The sequence below is a fragment of the Salvelinus namaycush genome, chromosome 30 (assembly GCF_016432855.1).
Source record: "Salvelinus namaycush isolate Seneca chromosome 30, SaNama_1.0, whole genome shotgun sequence".
Lineage (NCBI taxonomy): Eukaryota > Metazoa > Chordata > Actinopteri > Salmoniformes > Salmonidae > Salvelinus > Salvelinus namaycush.
The window spans coordinates 31,851,188-31,870,612 of NC_052336.1; the positions used below are offsets into that span (position 1 = coordinate 31,851,188).

Here is a 19,425-nt window from a genome sequence, read left to right on the forward strand (position 1 = left end):
TCGGGATAGGGGCAGTATTCAGAAGTTTGGATGACTGAGGTGCCCAAAGTAAACTGCCTGTTACTCAGGCCCAGAAGCTAGGATATGCATAAAATAATGTATGTGAGTATAACAGAACTGGTATGGCAGGCGAAAACCAGAGGAGAATCCATCCGGATTTTTTTGTTGTTGAGCTCACCACTCATTGAAATGGCTGCCTATGGGAATATCAATGGAATACCTCCTAGATTGCAGTTCCTAGGGCTTCCAGTAGCTGTCAACAGGCTTTAGAAAGAGTTTCAGGCTTGTTTTTTGAAAAATGAGCTAGAATTTGTAGTTTTTCTAGGTGGCTCCCATTTTGGCTGTAGTGTTGTGGCGCGCGTCGGTGAGGGCGCGCATTTCGTTATTTATCTCCGGTAATGAACATACTATTCTGAGGCACTGTCCTCAGATAATCGCATGGTATGCTTTCGCTGTAAAGACTTTATGAAATCTGACAAAGCGGCTGGATTAACAAGACGTTAAGCTTTTAAACGATGTAAGGGACTTGTATTTTCACGAATGTTTAATATTACGAATTTTGTATTTTGAAATTCGCGCTCTGCTTTTTCACCGAATGTTGTCGAGGTGGGGCACGCCTATCCCAAAGTTAAGGTCTGAAAATAGCCTAGAACAGGGACAGGCATTTTCGATGGGGGTCGGAGCCACAAAACAATGGAACTCAACATTAGGGGCAGCAGTGGCTCATGGGTCTGCGTACCCACATCCATACCCCAATTTTTTTTTTAAATAATGAACATCCATAATGTACTTTTTACTCCATACACCCAAAAGTACTTGTTTATATTTTGAATATGCCCTACTGCCTCTGATCTGGTGGACTCACCAAACACATATGCTTCATTTGTTTATTATGTTGTGGTGTGCCACTGGCTATCTGTAAATAAAATAAAAACAAGAAAATGGTGCCATCTCGTTTGCTTAATATATTCTTAGAAGTCTAAGCCGCTGAGGGAGGGGGGTTCTAAGATGACATATATAATTGTTTTAAGAAGGTCATACCATGGATCATTTAGCTACTTTATTTAGCATTTTAGGACCCCTTTAGATATAAAAAATATATATTGAATTTGGCCTTCACTACTATAGCCCATAGAAACACTATGGGCTATACGTCTGTCCTATATCTAGGAGATATTAGAAAGGATTTTTTTTTCTTCTTTTACACAGGAATTATAGGTATACAGTGGGGCAAAAAAATATTTAGTCAGCCACCAATTGTGCAAGTTCCCCACTTAAAAAGATGAGAGAGGCCTGTAATTTTCATCATAGGTACACTTCAACTATGACAGACAAAATGAGAAAAAAAATTCCAGAAAATAACATTGTAGGATTTTTTATGAATTTATTTGCAAATTATGGTGGAAAATAAGTATTTGGTCACCTACAAACAAGCAAGATTTCTGGCTCTCACAGACCTGTAACTTCTTTAAGAGGCTCCTCTGTCCTCCACTCGTTACCTGTATTAATGGCACCTGTTTGAACTTGTTATCAGTATAAAAGACACCTGTCCACAACCTCAAACAGTCACACTCCAAACTCCACTATGGCCAAGACCAAAGAGCTGTCAAAGGACACCAGAAACAAAATTGTAGACCTGCACCAGGCTGGGAAGACTGAATCTGCAATAGGTAAGCAGCTTGGTTTGAAGAAATCAACTGTGGGAGCAATTATTAGGAAATGGAAGACATACAAGACCACTGATAATCTCCCTCGATCTGGGGCTCCACGCAAAATCTCACCCCGTGTGGTCAAAATGATCACAAGAATGGTGAGCAAAAATCCCAGAACCACACGGGGGGACCTAGTGAATGACCTGCAGAGAGCTGGGACCAAAGTAACAAAGCCTACCATCAGTAACACACTACGCCGCCAGGAACTCAAATCCTGCAGTGCCAGACGTGTCCCCCTGCTTAAGCCAGTACATGTCCAGGCCCGTCTGAAGTTAGCTAGAGAGCATTTGGATGATCCAGAAGAAGATTGGGAGAATGTCATATGGTCAGATGAAACCAAAATATAACTTTTTGGTAAAAACTCAACTTGTCGTGTTTGGAGGACAAAGAATGCCGAGTTGCATCCAAAGAACACCATACCTACTGTGAAGCATGGGGGTGGAAACATCATGCTTTGGGGCTGTTTTTCTGCAAAGGGACCAGGACGACTGATCCGTGTAAAGGAAAGAATGAATGGGGCCATGTATCGTGAGATTTTGAGTGAAAACCTCCTTCCATCAGCAAGGGCATTGAAGATGAAACGTGGCTGGGTCTTTCAGCATGACAATGATCCCAAACACACCGCCCGGGCAACGAAGGAGTGGCTTCGTAAGAAGCATTTCAAGGTCCTGGAGTGGCCTAGCCAGTCTCCAGATCTCAACCCCATAGAAAATCTTTGGAGGGAGTTGAAAGTCCGTGTTGCCCAGCAACAGCCCCAAAACATCACTGCTCTAGAGGAGATCTGCATGGAGGAATGGGCCAAAATACCAGCAACAGTGTGTGAAAACATTGTGAAGACTTACAGAAAACGTTTGACCTCTGTCATTGCCAACAAAGGGTATATAACAAAGTATTGAGATAAACTTTTGTTATTGACCAAATACTTATTTTCCACCATAATTTGCAAATAAATTCATTTTTTTTACTCATTTTGTCTGTCATAGTTGAAGTGTACCTATGATGAAAATTACAGGCCTCTCACATCTTTTTAAGTGGGAGAACCTGCACAATTGGTGGCTGACTAAATACTTTTTTGCCCCACTGTAAATATATTATTTTTTGCACCTATTCATTTGTATGGATTACCTTAGACGAGTTGGAGAACACCATCGTGTTCGTGAGACTCTCCTTTTCCTACAGGGGGTCATATTTGTTTTTTCTAGGTCTAACCTGTCACAGATTCCCCCGGTACTGTTGCTCAGTCCCTGCACCATCTCTGGAGGTCTACGTCACCGGCCTCTAGGCGTCACTGAACTGTTTCATTACGCACACCTGGTTCCCATTTCCCCTGATTAGTAATTGCATACAGTATTTGTGCTCTCTGTTCACCATTGTCTTGTCGGTTATTGTTCCCATGTCCGTTGGTCTATGAGTACCTGTGCTTTGTTATTTCGGCTTTCGTGTTGTGTGTACTGTGCACTTTTTTATTACGGGTCTCGTCCCGTGTATTGTTGTACATTTGTTATTACGGGTCTCGCCCCGTGTAGTGTATTGCGGGTCTCGTCCCGTGTACTTATTAGGTTTTACCTCGCTCTTTTGTTTGGGTTACATTCCTGTGTTTTTGTATACATGTTTGTTTCGGGCTTCGTCCCTGTGCCTTTCATGGCATGTTGTATATTTTGGGTGGAGTATTCAAATCCGCTATTACGTATTCCTGCGCCTGTCTCCAATCATTTATACAACGTGACATAACCATTTTTTAATTTGTATTATGTTACTTAAATTATAGAGTCTAGGGGGATTAATATAAGGAATTTGAAATTATTTATACTTTTACTTATGATACTTAAGTATATTTAAAACAAAATACTTTTAGACTTTTACTCAAGTAGTATTTTACTGGGTGACTTTCACTTTTACTTGTGTAATTTTCTATTAAGGTATCTTTACTTTTACTCAAGTATGACAATTAGATTTTTTCCACCACTGCTGCCAAGGCATGCTAAACTTACAAACTACATTATTTTACTCAGCATAGAGCTAGTCTAAAGTTATACATCACACTATTAAAACAGTGTGACTGTTTTAAAATAAAATGTTCAATATATTTAAACATATTCTGAATCGTGTGCTTATTTTTTAACCATTGATATGTTCTAGTGGCCATTTTGAGACCTCCAGGGGCATCAGTTACTGCTGGAATGTCTACCAATGGCATGTCCATCTTTTTGTGAGAAATTAAACTGGTCACTCAAAACATTTATTTTGTCATTATAAAGTATAAATATCCCACACTTAACAGTCACGCAAAAATATGATTAGTGATTTAGGAATAAACATTTTACTAATCAATTATAAATGCTTTATTACATGGAATTATTATAAAGTCTACCCCAAAATGTTTTTAGCATTAAGGCCTGCAGTCTAAAACTTCACCCTGGAGTATTGATTTACTGACCGATCTGTAGGGATAAAAACTGAAGTCAGTTTCACTGTCTTCAGTGATATTTTGTGTGCTTCCATGTGTTCTATCTCTCCATTCAGCCGAAGGCCTCTTGTAGGTTCTAGATAGCACAATTTCTAAGAGTGTACAAGGCAAGAGGCTAATCTCATCAGCATTTAATTTCACACCGCTTTCACATTGCGCGAGGGTGGAGAGAACTTTTGCGTAAATGCACGAATGCTTCACAATATCTGTGACACGATCAGCCTCTTGTTCAGCACTCTCTCTGTACTTTCCTTATTTGCACCACTGTTTATGGTCACGCCATATCACCGAGTCTCAGTTTACACCTTTTTATTTTATGTTAGTGTCTGATCTCATCTCCGATTCAGACATTTTACACCGACATATGATAATCACAAACATGCCTCACATCTTTCAAAAATAAATATATTCCAAATACATGTTGAACAAATGACCATATTATGTTTGATTCACTCTTCAATTTGCATCATTGGCATACAAACTCAAGTGGTCATTTATCTTAGATGTAGCCTACATACTTTATACGGTATGTTTTATAGAAATGTGGCAAAACACATTGGAGCGGTTTCCTGGATACAGATTAAGCCTAGCCCTAGACTAAAAAGCTAAGCATATCCAATGAAAATAATTTTGAGTCCAGGACTAGACTTAATCTGTGTCCGGGAAACTGGCCCTCAGGAAAAACTTTCTCCAATATGTTACTGGTTATGTCTTTCCGGTATGGCCTGTGGTGTCTCTCACCTCTGGGCTGAGCACAGCTGTGCTGTCGCTGGGTACGTCCTCCTCATACCCCTTGTTTAGGTAACTCTCTGTCTCCTGTCCATTGCTGGCCTCGCTCGGACACTTGCCGTAGGAGTGATGGGGACTGTCGCTGTTTTGGGACAGGTTGCACTTGGCATCGCCCAGGTCTGATGGTGTGTAGGACATCCGCGGGGAGCCGTCCTCATCCTGATACGGTGGTGGTTGAAGCTCATCCAGCGGGGGCGTTCGCCTCATCCTCTGGATGCAGTTCGCTGGTTGGGGGGGAAGGAGAAGAGATCATCAAACACAAACAAAATGACTTTGGCAGGCTCAAGCCCAAACCTGTCTCTTCCTATACCCTTGTTGAGTGACAATCTCCTACAATTGTAAGGGATTGATTTGGTGTATTGTCCAATTCAAGCCAATCTTAAAAATTTGTTTGACAGTTCTATCTAATTTCTGCTAGTCCTTTCTTGGATCACATTTTCAGTGTGAAACACTGATATACAGGCAGTCCCTCCAGGATTTTAAAAATATATGCCCCCCATAATTTGTAGGTACTAAAAAGATTAAACCTACATATCAAATCAAATGTTATTTGTCACATGCGCCGAATACAACAGGTGTAGGTAGACCTTACAGTGAAATGCTTACTTACAAGCCTTTAACAAACAATACAATTTTAAGAAAAATACCTAAAAAATAAGAAATAAAAGTAACAAATAATTAAAGAGCAGCAGTAAAATAACAATAGCGAGGCTATATACAGCGGGTACAAGTACAGAGTCAATGTGCGGGGTCACCGGTTAGGCGAGGTAATTGAGGTAATATATACATGTAGGTAGTTATTAAAGTGACAATGCATAGATAAAAACAGAGAACAGCAGCAGCGCAAAAGTGAATTGCAAAAATAGTCTGTGTATTCATTTGATTAGATGTTCAGGAGTCTTATGGCTTGGGGGTAGAAGCTGTTTAGAACCCTCTTGAACCTAGACTTGGCGCTCTGGTACCGCTTGTCGTGCGTTAGCAGAGAGAACAGTCTATGACTAGGGTGGCTGGAGTCTTTGACAATTTTTAGGGCCTTCCTCTGACACCGCATGGTATTGAGGTCCTGGATGGCAGGAAGCTTGGCCACAGTGACGTACTGGGCCATACGCACTACCCTGTAAGTGCCTTGCGGTTGAAGGCCGAGCAGTTGCCATACCAGGCAGTGATGCAACCCGTCAGGATGCTCGGGTTGCTCTCGATGTTGCAGCTGTAGAACCTTTTCAGTCTCCTGAGGGGGAATAGATTTTGTTGTGCCTTCTTCACGACTGTCTTGGTGTGCTTGGCCCATATTAGTTTGTTGGTGATGTGGACGCCAAGGAACTTGAAGCCCTCAACCTGCTCAACTACAGTCACGTCGATGAGAATGGGGGCGTGCTTGGTCCTCCTTTTCATGTAGTCCACAATCATCTCCTTTCTCTAGATAACATTGAGGGAGAGGTTGTTGTCCTGGCACCACACAGTCAGGTCTCTGACCTCCTCCCTATAGGTTGTCTCGTTGTTGTCGATGATCAGGCCTACCACTGTTGTGCCATCGGCAAATTGAATGATGGTGTTGGAGTCGTGCCTGGCTGTGCAGTCATGAGTGAACAGGGAGTACAGGAGGGGGCTGAATACGCACCCCTGAGGGACCCCCGAGTGGAGGATCAGCATGGCGGATGTGTTGTTATCTATCCTCACCACCTAGTGGCGGCCCGTCAGGAAGTCCAGGATCCAGTTGCAGAGGGAGGTGTTTAGTTTCAGGGTCCTTAGCTTAGTGATGAGCTTTGAGGGTGCTATGGTGTTGAACGCTGAGCTGCACTCTCACATAGGTGTTTATTTTGTCCAGGTGAGAAAGGGCAGTGTGGAGTGCAATAGAGATTGCATAATCTGTGGACTGTTAGTGGTATGCAAATTGGAGTGGGGTCTAGGGTTTCTGGGATAATAGTGTTGATGTGACCCATGACCAGCCTTTCAAAGCACTTCATGGCTACAGACGTGAGTGCTACGGGCTGGTAGTCATTTAGGCAGGTTATCTTAGTGTTCTTGGGCACAGGGACTAAGGTAGTCTGCTTGAAACATGTTGGTATACAGTCTCAGACAGGGAGAGGTTGAAAATGTCAGTGAAGACACTTGCCAGTTGGTCAGCGCATGCTCGGAGTACACGTCCTGGTAATCTGTCTGGCCCTGCGGCCTTGTGAATGTTGACCTGTCTTTTACTCACATCGGCTACGGAGATCGTGATCACACAGTTGTCCGGAACAGCTGATGCTCTCATGCATGTTTCAGTATTACTTGCCTCGAAGCGAGCATAGAAGTCATTTAGCTTGTCTGGTAGGCTTGTGTACATAAAAACCAAGAAAAACACCTGGGGTCCAATCTGCAATTAACCCTATCAGTCCAGAGACCCCTGCAAAAAAAACGTATTATTTTTCTGACTTTCACTTATCTGCATGTCCACCCTTAAATATAGCCTCACAATTATGTGTTTTACAATTTTATTTTCATGATAACCAGGGCTACAAGTAGAACACAATACAATCTGACATAAGGTCCAGCAAAAGGAAAAACCTGATAAAAAACGAATTTATATGAATGCTGAAATAGTTTACACATTGGGAAATAAATATCCAACTAGTCAGTGACATCTTTGTGGAGTTTGTGACAGCAACCAAGATTGTTTTTTTTATATCTATTTTAAAACCCTTGGACGCAGTCTACCGTTCTGCAATACGTTTTATCACAGAGGACAATTTTAGGACTCATCATTGTCGTCTGTATAAAAATGTGGGATGGACCTCTCTGTCTGTAAGAAGAGAGCTGCATTCTCTTTGATTTATTTACAAAGCAATCTTACAGAAACTCCATCTATATGTAACATCATTAATTAAGATAAGAATCATAAGTTACCAAACCCATTCACAGGAATGGATAACACTAGAGATCCCTTCAGTCTTCACAGATGTAGGAAAATCCGCGTGTAGTTTTTTTTCCCCTAATTTGTGGAACAATATGCAGAGTTCACTGCAGCTAGATGTACTGTTGCCATTCAGGCAGGTCAAATTATTGATTGAGGACTTCTATGTAGTTGAATGTGATTGCTTTAATTAAATGTTTATTTTTGTTAATTGTGTGCTGAATTACATTGTTTTATACACTTGTATGTTTTAATATTCTGTTTTTATTGTAATGTGTACAGGGCTCTCTTGTAAAATATATGTTTAATCTAAATGTGACTCCCTGTTTAAATAAAGGTTAAATAAAATAATAAAAACATAAAACGATGAGCCTATTACAGTATTATAGACACTATGTCCTGGGATTTCCTATGATCTTCTATCTAACGACTGTTGTGTAGCTTGTCAGCATCATAGAGCAAAATATGCATTACATGTGCGTGTTTGTGAGAGTCTCAGCATTTCATACATAGTTTTTAATAGTTTGTACCTCAAACCATTCAGACACTGCTGTCACACCCTGATCTGTTTCACCTGTCTTTGTGCTTGTCTCCACCCACCCCTCCACAGGTGTCGCCCATCTTCCCCATTATCCCCAGTGTATTTATACCTGTGTTTTCTGTTTGTCTGTTGCCAGTTTGTCTTGTCTCGTCAAGCCTACCAGCATTTTCCCCGTAATTTTCTCTAGTCCCTGTTTTTTAGTTTTCCCGGTTTTGACCATTCTGCCTGCCCTGACCTTTCGGACTCTGCCTGCCCTGACCTTTCGGACTCTGCCTGCCCTTGACCTGTCGTTTGCCTGCCCCCTGTTTTTGTAATAAACTTGTATTACTTCGAACTGTCTGCATCTGGGTCTTCTCCTGAGCTCTGATAGCTACAGTTATGTTTTTAAAGACCCCTTCGGGATCCGCCCTTGTATAACCAGTTAGAGACACATCAGTATCCAGCACAGAATTATTTAAATACGTTTCAGATATTACCAGAATGTCTACTTTAATTTGAGAGGCCAGAGTTATAATAAAGTCAATTTTTGTATCAAACTTCTAGCATTTACATGAATCAGTCCAATGCCACAGCTGCGGGATTTCAAGTCAGACGGAGTCTCTAGTACAAGCATACTATTCTCAGTTGGTAACCCCTAATTTTTAAAAACCATAGAGCTAGCTTGAATTGGTAAAATACAATATTTTCTAGAACTGTACCATTCGCTCTATGCCTCGAGTGAGGACGTGGGTTAAAACAAGAGTCAATAATGGGTACCTGTTGCAGGCCTGCAGTATGATGATAATTGCTGGTTGGGATTACCTGAGTGGGACTTGGGGTGTTGATAAGTCAATGGCTCAGTGCAGCCTTAAAATGCGAGGACCGAGTCCAGGCACAAAGGTGATTTGGATGGACTCCATCCTCTCTGTAAAGCATCTTCTCCTTCTGAAAGGTGTCGAAAATATTCACAAAAGTAACTCCAACAGAGCTACAGTAGACTCGTAGCCAGTCGTGTAGTGTCAGCAACCAACTGAATCTTTCACTGCCACGACTCAGTGATGGCACTGGGCCTGAAATAATTGGACGATTGTTGGAGTCTTTCATAGCTCCAATCAATTCTTTAAAATCCTAAAGCAGCCTAGTGATGTCCCGTACCCTAGCCCCAGTATAGCACAATGTTTTTGCCCCAGGAACTGAGATGTTTCTCACCATAGAGCTGCCGATGATAATGGCTGGTTAGATGGCAGAGGAGGTCAGTCAGTCTTTGTGCCTTGAGCCGGCTGCAAAACCCTTGTGGCTGACGGAGGAGCTAGTGTGTTAGACAGCCTTGAGGTCCGGTGAGAGGAGGAGCGCAGCTGATCCGAGGCCGAGTCCCCCCGGGAATGTGGAGGATGGGAGTCCGAGGCAGAATCTCGCTGGGAAGGAGTCCGGATAGGGGGAAAACGGTGCGGGAACATCCAAAGCCAAGAGGGCGAAGCTGTTAGACAACTGTGCTTACTATAGAATTCTGTAGTATACTGTAGAATACTATACTACACACTATAGTATACAGTGCATTCGGAAAGAATTCAGACCCCTTGACTTTTTCCACATTTTGTTACGTTACAGCCTTATTCTAAAACTGATTACATATTTTTTTCTCCTCATCAATTTACACCAAATACCCCATAATAACAGAGCGAAAACAGGTTTTTAGAAATGTTTGCAAATGTATTAAAAATAAAAAACAGAAATATCTTATTTACATATGTATTCAGACCCTCTCCTATGAGACTTGAAATTGAGCTCAGGTGCATCCTGTGTCCATTGATCGTCCTTGAGATGTTTCTACAACTTGATTGGAGTCTACCGGTGGTAAATCTAATTGATTGGACATGATTTGGAAAGGCCCACACCTGCCTATATAAGGTCCCACAGTTGATAATGCATGTCAGCGCAAAAACCAAGCCATGAAGTCGAAGGAATTGTCCGTAGAGCTCTGAGACAGGATTGTGTCGAGGCACAGATCTGGGGAAGGGTACCAAAAAAATCCTGCAGTATTGAAGGTCCCCAAGAACACAGTGGCCTCCATCACTCTTATATGGAAGAAGTTTGGAACCACCAAGACTTTCTAGAGCTGGCCGTACGGCCAAACTGAGCAATTGGGGTAGAATGGCCTTGGTCAGGGATGTGACCAAGAACCCAATGGTCACTCTGACAGAGCTCCAGAGTTCCTCTGTGGAAATGGGAAGGACAACCATCTCTGTAACACTCCACCAATCAGGCCTTTATGGTAGAGTGGCCAGACGGAAGCCACTCCTCAGTAAAATGCACATGATAGCCAGCTTGGAGTTTGTCAAAAGGCGCCTGAAGGACTCTCATTTTTCATGGTCTCGCTTGGTCTGATGAAACCAAGATTGAACTCTTTGGCCTGAATGCCAATGCGTAACGACTGGAGGAAACCTGGCACCATCCCTACGGTGAAGCATGGTGGTGGCAGCATCATGCTGTGGGGATGTTTTTCAGCGGCAGGGATTGGGAGACTAGTCAGGATTGAGGCAAAGATGAACAGAGCAAAGTACAGAGATCTTTGATGAAAACCTGCTCCAGATCGTGCAGTGCCTCTGACTGGGGCGAAGGTTCACCTTCCAACAGGACAATGACCCTAGGCACACAGCCAAGACAACGCAGGAATGGCTTCGGGACAAGTCTCTGAATGTCCATGAGTGTTCCAGCCAGAGCCCGGACTTGAACCCTATCAAACATCTCCAAAGAGACCTGAAAATAGCTGTGCAAAGACACTCCCCATCCAACCTGACAAAGCTTGAGAGGATCTGCAGAGAAGAATGGAAGAAACTCCCCAAATACAGGTGTGCCAAGCTTGTAGCGTCATACCCAAGAAGACCGGAGGCTGTAATCGCTGCCAAAGGTGCTTCAACAAAGTACTAATTAAAGGGTCTGAATACTTATGTAAATGTGATATTTCATTATTACTTTTTAATTTATATGCAAAAATGTCTAAACACCTGTTTTTACTTCGTCATTATGGGGTATTGTGTGTAGATTGATGGAGGGAAAAAAACAATTTAATCAATTTTAGAATAAGACTGTAATGTAACAAAATGTGGAAAAAGTCAAGGGGTCTGAATACTTTCAGAATGCACTGTACCTCAATCATGTGTAGTACTTACTATAGAATGTTGTAGTATACTGTAGAATAATTTAGTAAATACTACAGTGTACTACAGACCACAAAAATACTAAAGTAAATACTACAGTAATGTTCGCAAAAACATTACAGGAAATACTTCACTGAACAAAAATATAAACTCAGCATGCAATTATTTCAAAGATTTTTTTGAGTTACAGTTCATATAAGGAAATCAGTCAATTGAAATAAATTCATTAGGCCCTAATCTATGGATTTCACAACTGTGAATAAAAATATGCATATGTTGATCACAGATACCTTGGAAAAAAAGTAGGGGTGTATATCAGAAAACCAGTTAGTATCTGGTGTGACCATTTGCCTTATGCAACACATCTCCTTCGCATAGAGGTGATCAGGCTGTTTATTGTGGCCTGTGGAATGTTGTCCCACACCTCTTCAATGATTGTGTGAAGTTGCTGGATATGGTGACATGTCTGGTGAGTATGCAGACCATGAAAGAACTGGGACATTTTCAGCTTCCATTATCAGCCTGCATTATCAGGCTGAAACATGAGGTAATACCGGCGAATGAATGGCACAACAATGGGCCTCAGGATCTTGTCATGGTATCTCTGTGCATTCAAACTGCCATCGATAAAATGGAATTGTGTTCGTTGTCAGTAGCTTATGCCTACCCATAACATAACCCCACCACCACCATGGGGCACTCTGTACACAACATTGACATCAGCAAATCGCTCGCAAACATGGCACCATACATGCTGTCTGCCATCTGCCCGGTACAGTTGAAACCGGGATTGATCCGTGAATAGCACATTTCTCCAGCATGCCAGTGGCCATCGAAGGTGAGTATTTTCCCACCATTGTCAGTTATGACGCTGAACTGCAGTCAGGTCAAGACTCTGGTGAGGACAATGAGCTTCCCTGAGACAATATTTGCAGAAATTCTTCGGTTGTGCAATCCCACAGCTTCCTCAGTTGTCCGGATGGCTGGTCTCAGATAATCCCGCAGGCGAAGAAGCCGGATGTTGAGGTCCAGGGCTTGCATGGTTACACGTGGTCTGTGGTTGTGAGGCCGGATGGTGGTACTTCCAAATTCTCTAAAACAACGTTGGAGGTGGCTTATAGTAGAGCAATAGACATTTCATTCTCTGGCAACAGGTATGGTGGACATTCGTGTAGGCAGCATGCCATTTGCATGCTCCCTCACAAATTGAGACATCTGTATCACATCTGTAAAAAAACTGCACATTTTAGAGTGGCCTTTTATTGTCCCCAGCACAAGGTGCACATGTGTAATGATCTTGCTGTTTAATCAGCTTCTTGATATCCCACACCTGTCAGGTGGATGGATTATCTTGGCAAAGGATAATTACATTTTTATTTATTACACCTTTATTTAACCAGGTAGGCCAGTTGAGAACAAGTTCTCATTTACAACTGCGACTTGGCCAAGATATAGCAAAGCAGTGCGACAAAAACAGCAACACAGAGTTACACATGGGATAAACAAACGTAAAGCCAATAACACAATAGAAAAATCTATATACAGTGTGTGCAAATGTAGTAAGATTAGGGAGGTAAGGCAATAAATAGGCCATAGTGGCGAAATAATTACAATTTAGCATTAACACTGGAGTGATAGATGTGCAGATGATGATGTGCAAGTAGAGATACTTGGGTGCAAAAGAGCAAAAAATAAATAACAATATGGGGATGAGGTAGTTGGGTGGGCTATTTGTACAGGTGCTATTTGTCATTGTACAGGTGCAATGATCGGTAAGCTGCTCTGACAGCTGATGCGTAAAGTTAGTGAAGGAGATATGAGTCTCCAGCTTCAGTGATTTTTTCTATTCGTTCCAGTCATTGGCAGCAGAGAACTGGAAGGAAAGGCGGCCAAAGGAGGAATTGGCTTTGGGGATGACCAGTGAAATATACCTGCTGAAGCGCGTGCTATGGGTGGGTGTTGCTATGGTGACCAGTGAGCTAAGGCGGGGCTTTACCTAGCAAAGACTTATAGATGACCTGGAGCCAGAGGGTTTGGCGACGGATATGTAGTGAGGGCCAGCCAACGAGAGCATACAGGTTGCAGTGGTGGGTAGTATATGTGGCTTTGGTGACAAAACGGATGGCACTGTGATAGACTACATCCAATTTGCTGAGTAGAGTGTTGGAGCCTATTTTGTAAATGACATCGCCAAAGTCAAGGATCGGTAGGATAGTCAGTTTTACGAGGGTATGTTTAGCAGCATAATTGAAGGAGGCTTTGTTGCGAAATAGGAAGCCTATTCTAGATTTAATTTTGGATTGTAGATGCTTAATGTGAGTCTGGAAGGAGAGTTTACAGTCTAACCAGACACCTAGGTATTTGTAGTTGTCCACATATTCCAAGTCAGAACCATCCAGAGTAGTGATTCTAGTCGGGCGTGCGGGTGCGGGCAGCAATTGGTTGAAGAGCATACATTTAGTTTTACTAGCATTTAAGAGCAGTTGGAGGCCACGGAATGAGTGTTGTATGGCATTGAAGCTCGTTTGGAGGTTTGTAAACACAGTGTCCAAAGAAGGGCCAGAAGTATACAGAATGGTGTCGTCTGCTTAGAGGTGGATCAAAGAATCATCAGCAGCAAGAGCGACATCATTGATATATACAGAGAAAAGAGTCGGCCCGAAAATTGAACCCTGTGGCACCCTCATAGAGACTGCCAGAAGGCCGGACAACACGCCCTCCGATTTGACACACTGAACTCTATCTGAGAAGTAGTTGGTGAACCAGGCGAGGCAGTCATTTGAGAAACCAAGGCTGTTGAGTCCATGGTGATTGACAGAGTCAAAAGCCTTGGCCAGGTTGATGAAGACGGCTGCATAGTACTGTCTTTTATCGATGGCGGTTATGCTATCGTTTAGGACTTTGAACGTGGCTGAGGTGCACCCATGAACAGCTCGGAAACCAGATTGCATAGCGGAGAAAGTATGGTGGGATTCGAAATGTTTGGTGATCTGTTTGTTAACTTGTTAAAACTAGCTTTTGAAGACTTTAGGAAGGCAGGGCAGGATGGATATAGGTCTGTAACAGTTTGGGTCTGGAGTGTCTCCCCATTTGAAGAGGGGGATGACCGCAGCTGCTTTCCAATCTTTAGGGATCTCAGACGATACAAAAGAGAGGGTGAACAGGCTAGTAATAGGGGTTGCAACAATTGCGGGAATAGTTTTAGAGAGGGTCCAGATTGTCTAGCCCAGCTGATTTGTAGGCGTCCAGATTTAGCAGCTCTTTCAGAACATCAGCTATCTGGAATTGGTTGAAGGAAAAGCGGGGGGGGCTTGAGCAAGTTGCTGCGGGGGGTGCAGAGCTGTTGGCCGGGGTAGGGATAGCCAGGTGGAAAGCATGGCGAGCCGTAGAAAAATGCTTATTGAAATTCTCGATTACCATAGATTTATCGGTGGTGACAGTGTTTCCTAGCCTCAGTGCAGTGGGCAGCTGGGAGGAGGTGCTCTTATTCTCCATGGACTTTACAGTGTTCCAAAACATTTTGGAATTTGTGCTACAGGATGAAAATGTATGTTTGAAAAAGTTAGCCTTTGCTTTCCTAACTGAATGTGTATATTGGTTCCTAACTTCCCTGAAAAGTTGCATATCGCGGGGGCTATTCGATGCTAATGCAGTACGCCACAGGAAGTCTTTGTGCTGGTCAAGGGCAGTCAAGTCTGGAGTGAACCAAGGGCTATATCTGTTCTTAGTTTTTTTTTTAATTGAATGGGGCATGCTTATTTAAGATGGAGAGGAAAGCACTTTTAAAGAATAACCAGTCATCCTCTACTGACGGGATGAGGTCAATATCCTTCCAGGATACCCGGGCCAGGTCGATTAGAAAGGCCTGCTCGCTGAAGTGTTTTAGGGAGCGTTTGACAGTGATGAGGGGTGGTCGTTTGACCGCGGACCCATTACGGACGCAGGCAATGAGGCCTCACTAACAGGGACGTAAACAAATTTGTGCTTTTTGTGCGTTATGGAACATTTCTGGGATCTTTTATTTCAGCTCACGAAACATGGGACCAACACTTTACATGTTTATATTTTTGTTCAGTGGCAAATTAATATCCGCACAAACACTACAGTCTGCAAAAACACAACAGTAATTACTATAGAATATACCAGAGGTGTGGACTCGAGGCACATGACTTGGACTCGAGTCACAAATATGATGACTTGCAACTCGACTTTGACTTTAACACCAATGACTCGTGACTTAACTTGGACTTGAGCCTTTTGACTCGAACTGACTTGATACCCTCCCCAAGCCCAAATATTAAAAATGATGCTATTAAAAAAAGTGTTTAACGGATTACAGTTTGAATCGGACAGCAGCCAATCAAATTGAGCCAGCTGAGAAATAGTTGCGTGGCAGTGCAGAGGAACGTCGGCGGGTGAATCCAAATGAGCCCTGGAAAGATGATACCCCAAAATATTATTTTCAGATATAAAGACTACGCTGTATCAACAAAAAACGGATTGCAACTTGCAAAACTTGCGGGAAGAAAATGACAGACGGAGGCGCAACATCTTCTAAATTTGTTCAACATTTGAAGCAGCACAAAGAAGGGTAAGTCGTGGCTAATATAGCTGACAGCTATATCATTCATAACTTTGCTAGTGTAGCATGTTGACTAACGTAACATTAAATCAATGAGCCTCCACACAGTCAGTCAGTGCGGGAACGTGATCATTGCACCCAAGATTGAGCAACAACTGGTTAGGCAGTTGGTTGGTCTTGACTTGAGACTTGACTCGGACTTGCCTGTCTTGACTTGAGACTTGACTTGGGACTTGAGTGCTAAGACTTGAGACTTACTTGTGACTTGTAAAACAATGACTTGGTCCCACCTCTGGTATATACTACAGTATTTCATTTGCATATACCCTGCCCATTCCCCTCCCCATGTCCAAATTTGTGCCACCTATCAGTGAGAAACCTACATGCCAAGTATAGGCCATATACTGTGTTCCCTACAGGTTATAAAAAAAGAGCTGAAGCTTTGAACTATCTGTTCAGACCTCAGTTCTACCTACCTACAGGTTATGGAAAATTAGCTCTTATCTGATTATTAACCAGATAATCTTTTTCCTCAAGGACAAAGCCCCCACTGCTATGTCAAAGATCATAAAATACAAACATTATAGTAAATACTACAGTGTACTACAGTCCGCAAAAACAGTTATTACTATAGTATGTACTACAGTTTTTTTGTTACTAAAGTAACTGTAAATACTACAGTAAAGACAGCAAAAAATGTAACCATAGTATACTATAGTATTTCTTCATGTGGGAGGTGTACGTGATCTCCTCATTATGAGTGCTGTTGGGGGCTGGGCGCGGCCTGCTGAAGAATGGCGCTCTCCACTGCCGGGTGGTTCTGAAATAGAATCTACAGTGCACTGTTTGATGGCCGCACTCTTGTGGCTCCCACAGGTTAACATTTCATTTTTAACTGAGCCTTTCAATGTAGTTACAAAAGACTGCACCCACACTGTGCCCACCGTTGCCCTAAGATTGCCCACCTTTGCCCTATAGACATAACCTACCGTCCTCTGCCGAGGCCTCGCTGCTGTAGCCGTCATACTCGGCTAATTGGGGGCTGTACTTCTGCCTCATCTCCCAGCCGTAGCCATTCGACTGGCTGCCGCTAGCCCCGCCTCGGAGACCCTGCGAACGGTTGACTGCTTCTTGGTACTGGCCCATCACCTCATCCTCGCTGTCTGACGACGAATCCTTCAGGTCACCGTCAGGGTAGATCTTTTCTAGAGGTGGAAGATAAAAAGGGAAAGAGATATGTTCCAGTGGATTTCTGTCCTTGAGATCAAATGTAGGATCAGCTTTAATTACCAATTTTTCATTTTTATTTTAACCTCTACCTCTCCCCCGCGTTACGGTTAAGCTAACGTAGGCTAATGTGATTAGCATGAGGTTGTAAGTAACAAGAACATTTCCCAGGACATAGACATATCTGATATCGGCAGAAAGCTTAAATTCTTGTTAATCTAACCGCACTGTCCAATTTACTGTAGTTATTATAGTGAAAGAATACTATGCTATTGTTTGAGGAGATTGCACCGTTATGAACTTGAAAATGTGTTAATAAACCAATTAGGCACATTTGGGCAGTCTTGATACAACATTTTGAATAGAAATGCAATGGTTCATTGGATCAGTCTAAAACGTTGCACATACACTGCTGCCATCTAGTGGCCAACATCTGAATTGCGCCTAGATTCCTGAGTCATATATTGACCTTTCTCTTGCATTTTCTTTGTATTATCTTTAACCAGATCTAATGTGTTATATTCTCCTACATTAATTTCACATTTCCACAAACTTCAAAGTGTTTCCTTTCAAATAGCATCAAGAATATGCATATCCTTGCTTCAGGTCCTGAGCTACAGGAGCTAGGCAGTTAGATTTGGGTATGTCATTTTAGGTGAAAATTGAAGAAAAGGGTCCGATCCTTACAACAAACGGGCCTCAGGATCTCGTCACGCTATCTCATGCATTAAAATGGCATTGGTAAAACGCAATTGTGTTCGTTGTCCATAGCTTATGCCTGCCCAGACCAGAACCCCACAGCCAGAGTGTGCTCTGTTGATCTGAACATTCTGACCTAACAACAGCAGTCAAGCACCCAAGTTAACTGGCTAACGTTGGCTAGCTTGCTAGCTACTTTCAGACCCAAATGAGAGAACAGCTCACTCTGACCATTTTACTCATCCTAGCAGATCTGGTTAGGTTGTTTTTATGTTATCCAGAGTGTTGGTGTCTGCAACTGTGCTGCTGGTGACAATTTAAAACGCTTTTTCCCCAACGTTTACTGACACCGTCCATATTAAACAGGTGTTGAGCGTTCGTAAATTTGTCAGTTGTCATTCTGCGCTCTGGCACACTCAGACGAGCTCATGAAACATGCGACCAACACTGTTGCGTTTATATTTTTGTTCAGAGTAGAAAGGCTATGTCACCACTATACATGCAGTAACTTTTCATAATATTGTTTCATAAATGATGTATACTTTTTTCCCCATATCAGGTTGAACATTTCACAACAACAATCAAGAGTCAAATTAGAGGCTGCTTTGAGCCAAGATGGGAGTGGACAGTCATCTGGTAGAGGCAACAAACTACCCAAAAGAGTAGACCTGACTAGGAAAACTCCTGGCCCTACTAGTATACAGTATCATATGCAGTGGTGTAAAGTACTTTAGTAAAAATACTTTAAACTACTACTTAAGTCGTTTTTGGGGGTATCTGTACTTTACATTACTATTTATATTTTTGACAACTTTGACTTTGACTTTACTACATTCCTAAAGAAAATGATATACTTTTTACTCCATACATTTTCCCTGACACCCAAAAGTACTCGTTAATTTTTGAATGCTTAGCAAGACAGAAAATGGTCCAATTAGCACACTTACCAAGAGAACATCCCTGGTTATCCCTACTGCCTCTGATCTGGCGGACTCATTAAACACAAATGCTTTGTTTTTAAATGATGTCTGAGTGTTGGAGTGTGACCCTGGCTATCCGTAAATAAATACAACATTTTGCTTAAAATAATTAATTTTAAATTATATGTACTTTTACTTTTGATACTTACATATGTTTTAGCAACTGCATTTACTTTTGATACTTAAGGATATTTAAAACCAAATACTTTTACTCAAGTAGTGTTTTACTGGGTGACTTTCATTTTCTATTAAGGTATCTTTACTTTTACTCAAGTATGAGATGTAGTACTTTTCCCCACCACTGATCATATGAGGGAAAAAAGGGCAGCACCCATACTGTCCTACCAAGCAAAAGAGCAGTAACTCAGTGAAACTGAGAATAATGACTTCAAAGTTTT

At 42.2% G+C, this 19,425-nt stretch overlaps 1 protein-coding gene across 1 annotated transcript in view; it reads right to left on the reverse strand.

Moving 5' to 3' along the window:
- Nucleotides 1-19,425, reverse strand: part of syt14a (synaptotagmin XIVa) — a 177,867-nt gene that overhangs the window by 38,212 nt on the left and 120,230 nt on the right. The window contains exons 5-6 of the mRNA XM_038969530.1: nucleotides 17,111-17,326; nucleotides 4,921-5,192 (exon numbers count right to left, since the gene is read on the reverse strand). Of these exons, the coding sequence (XP_038825458.1) occupies nucleotides 4,921-5,192; nucleotides 17,111-17,326 (488 nt within the window). The remainder of the gene's footprint in view (nucleotides 1-4,920; nucleotides 5,193-17,110; nucleotides 17,327-19,425) is intronic.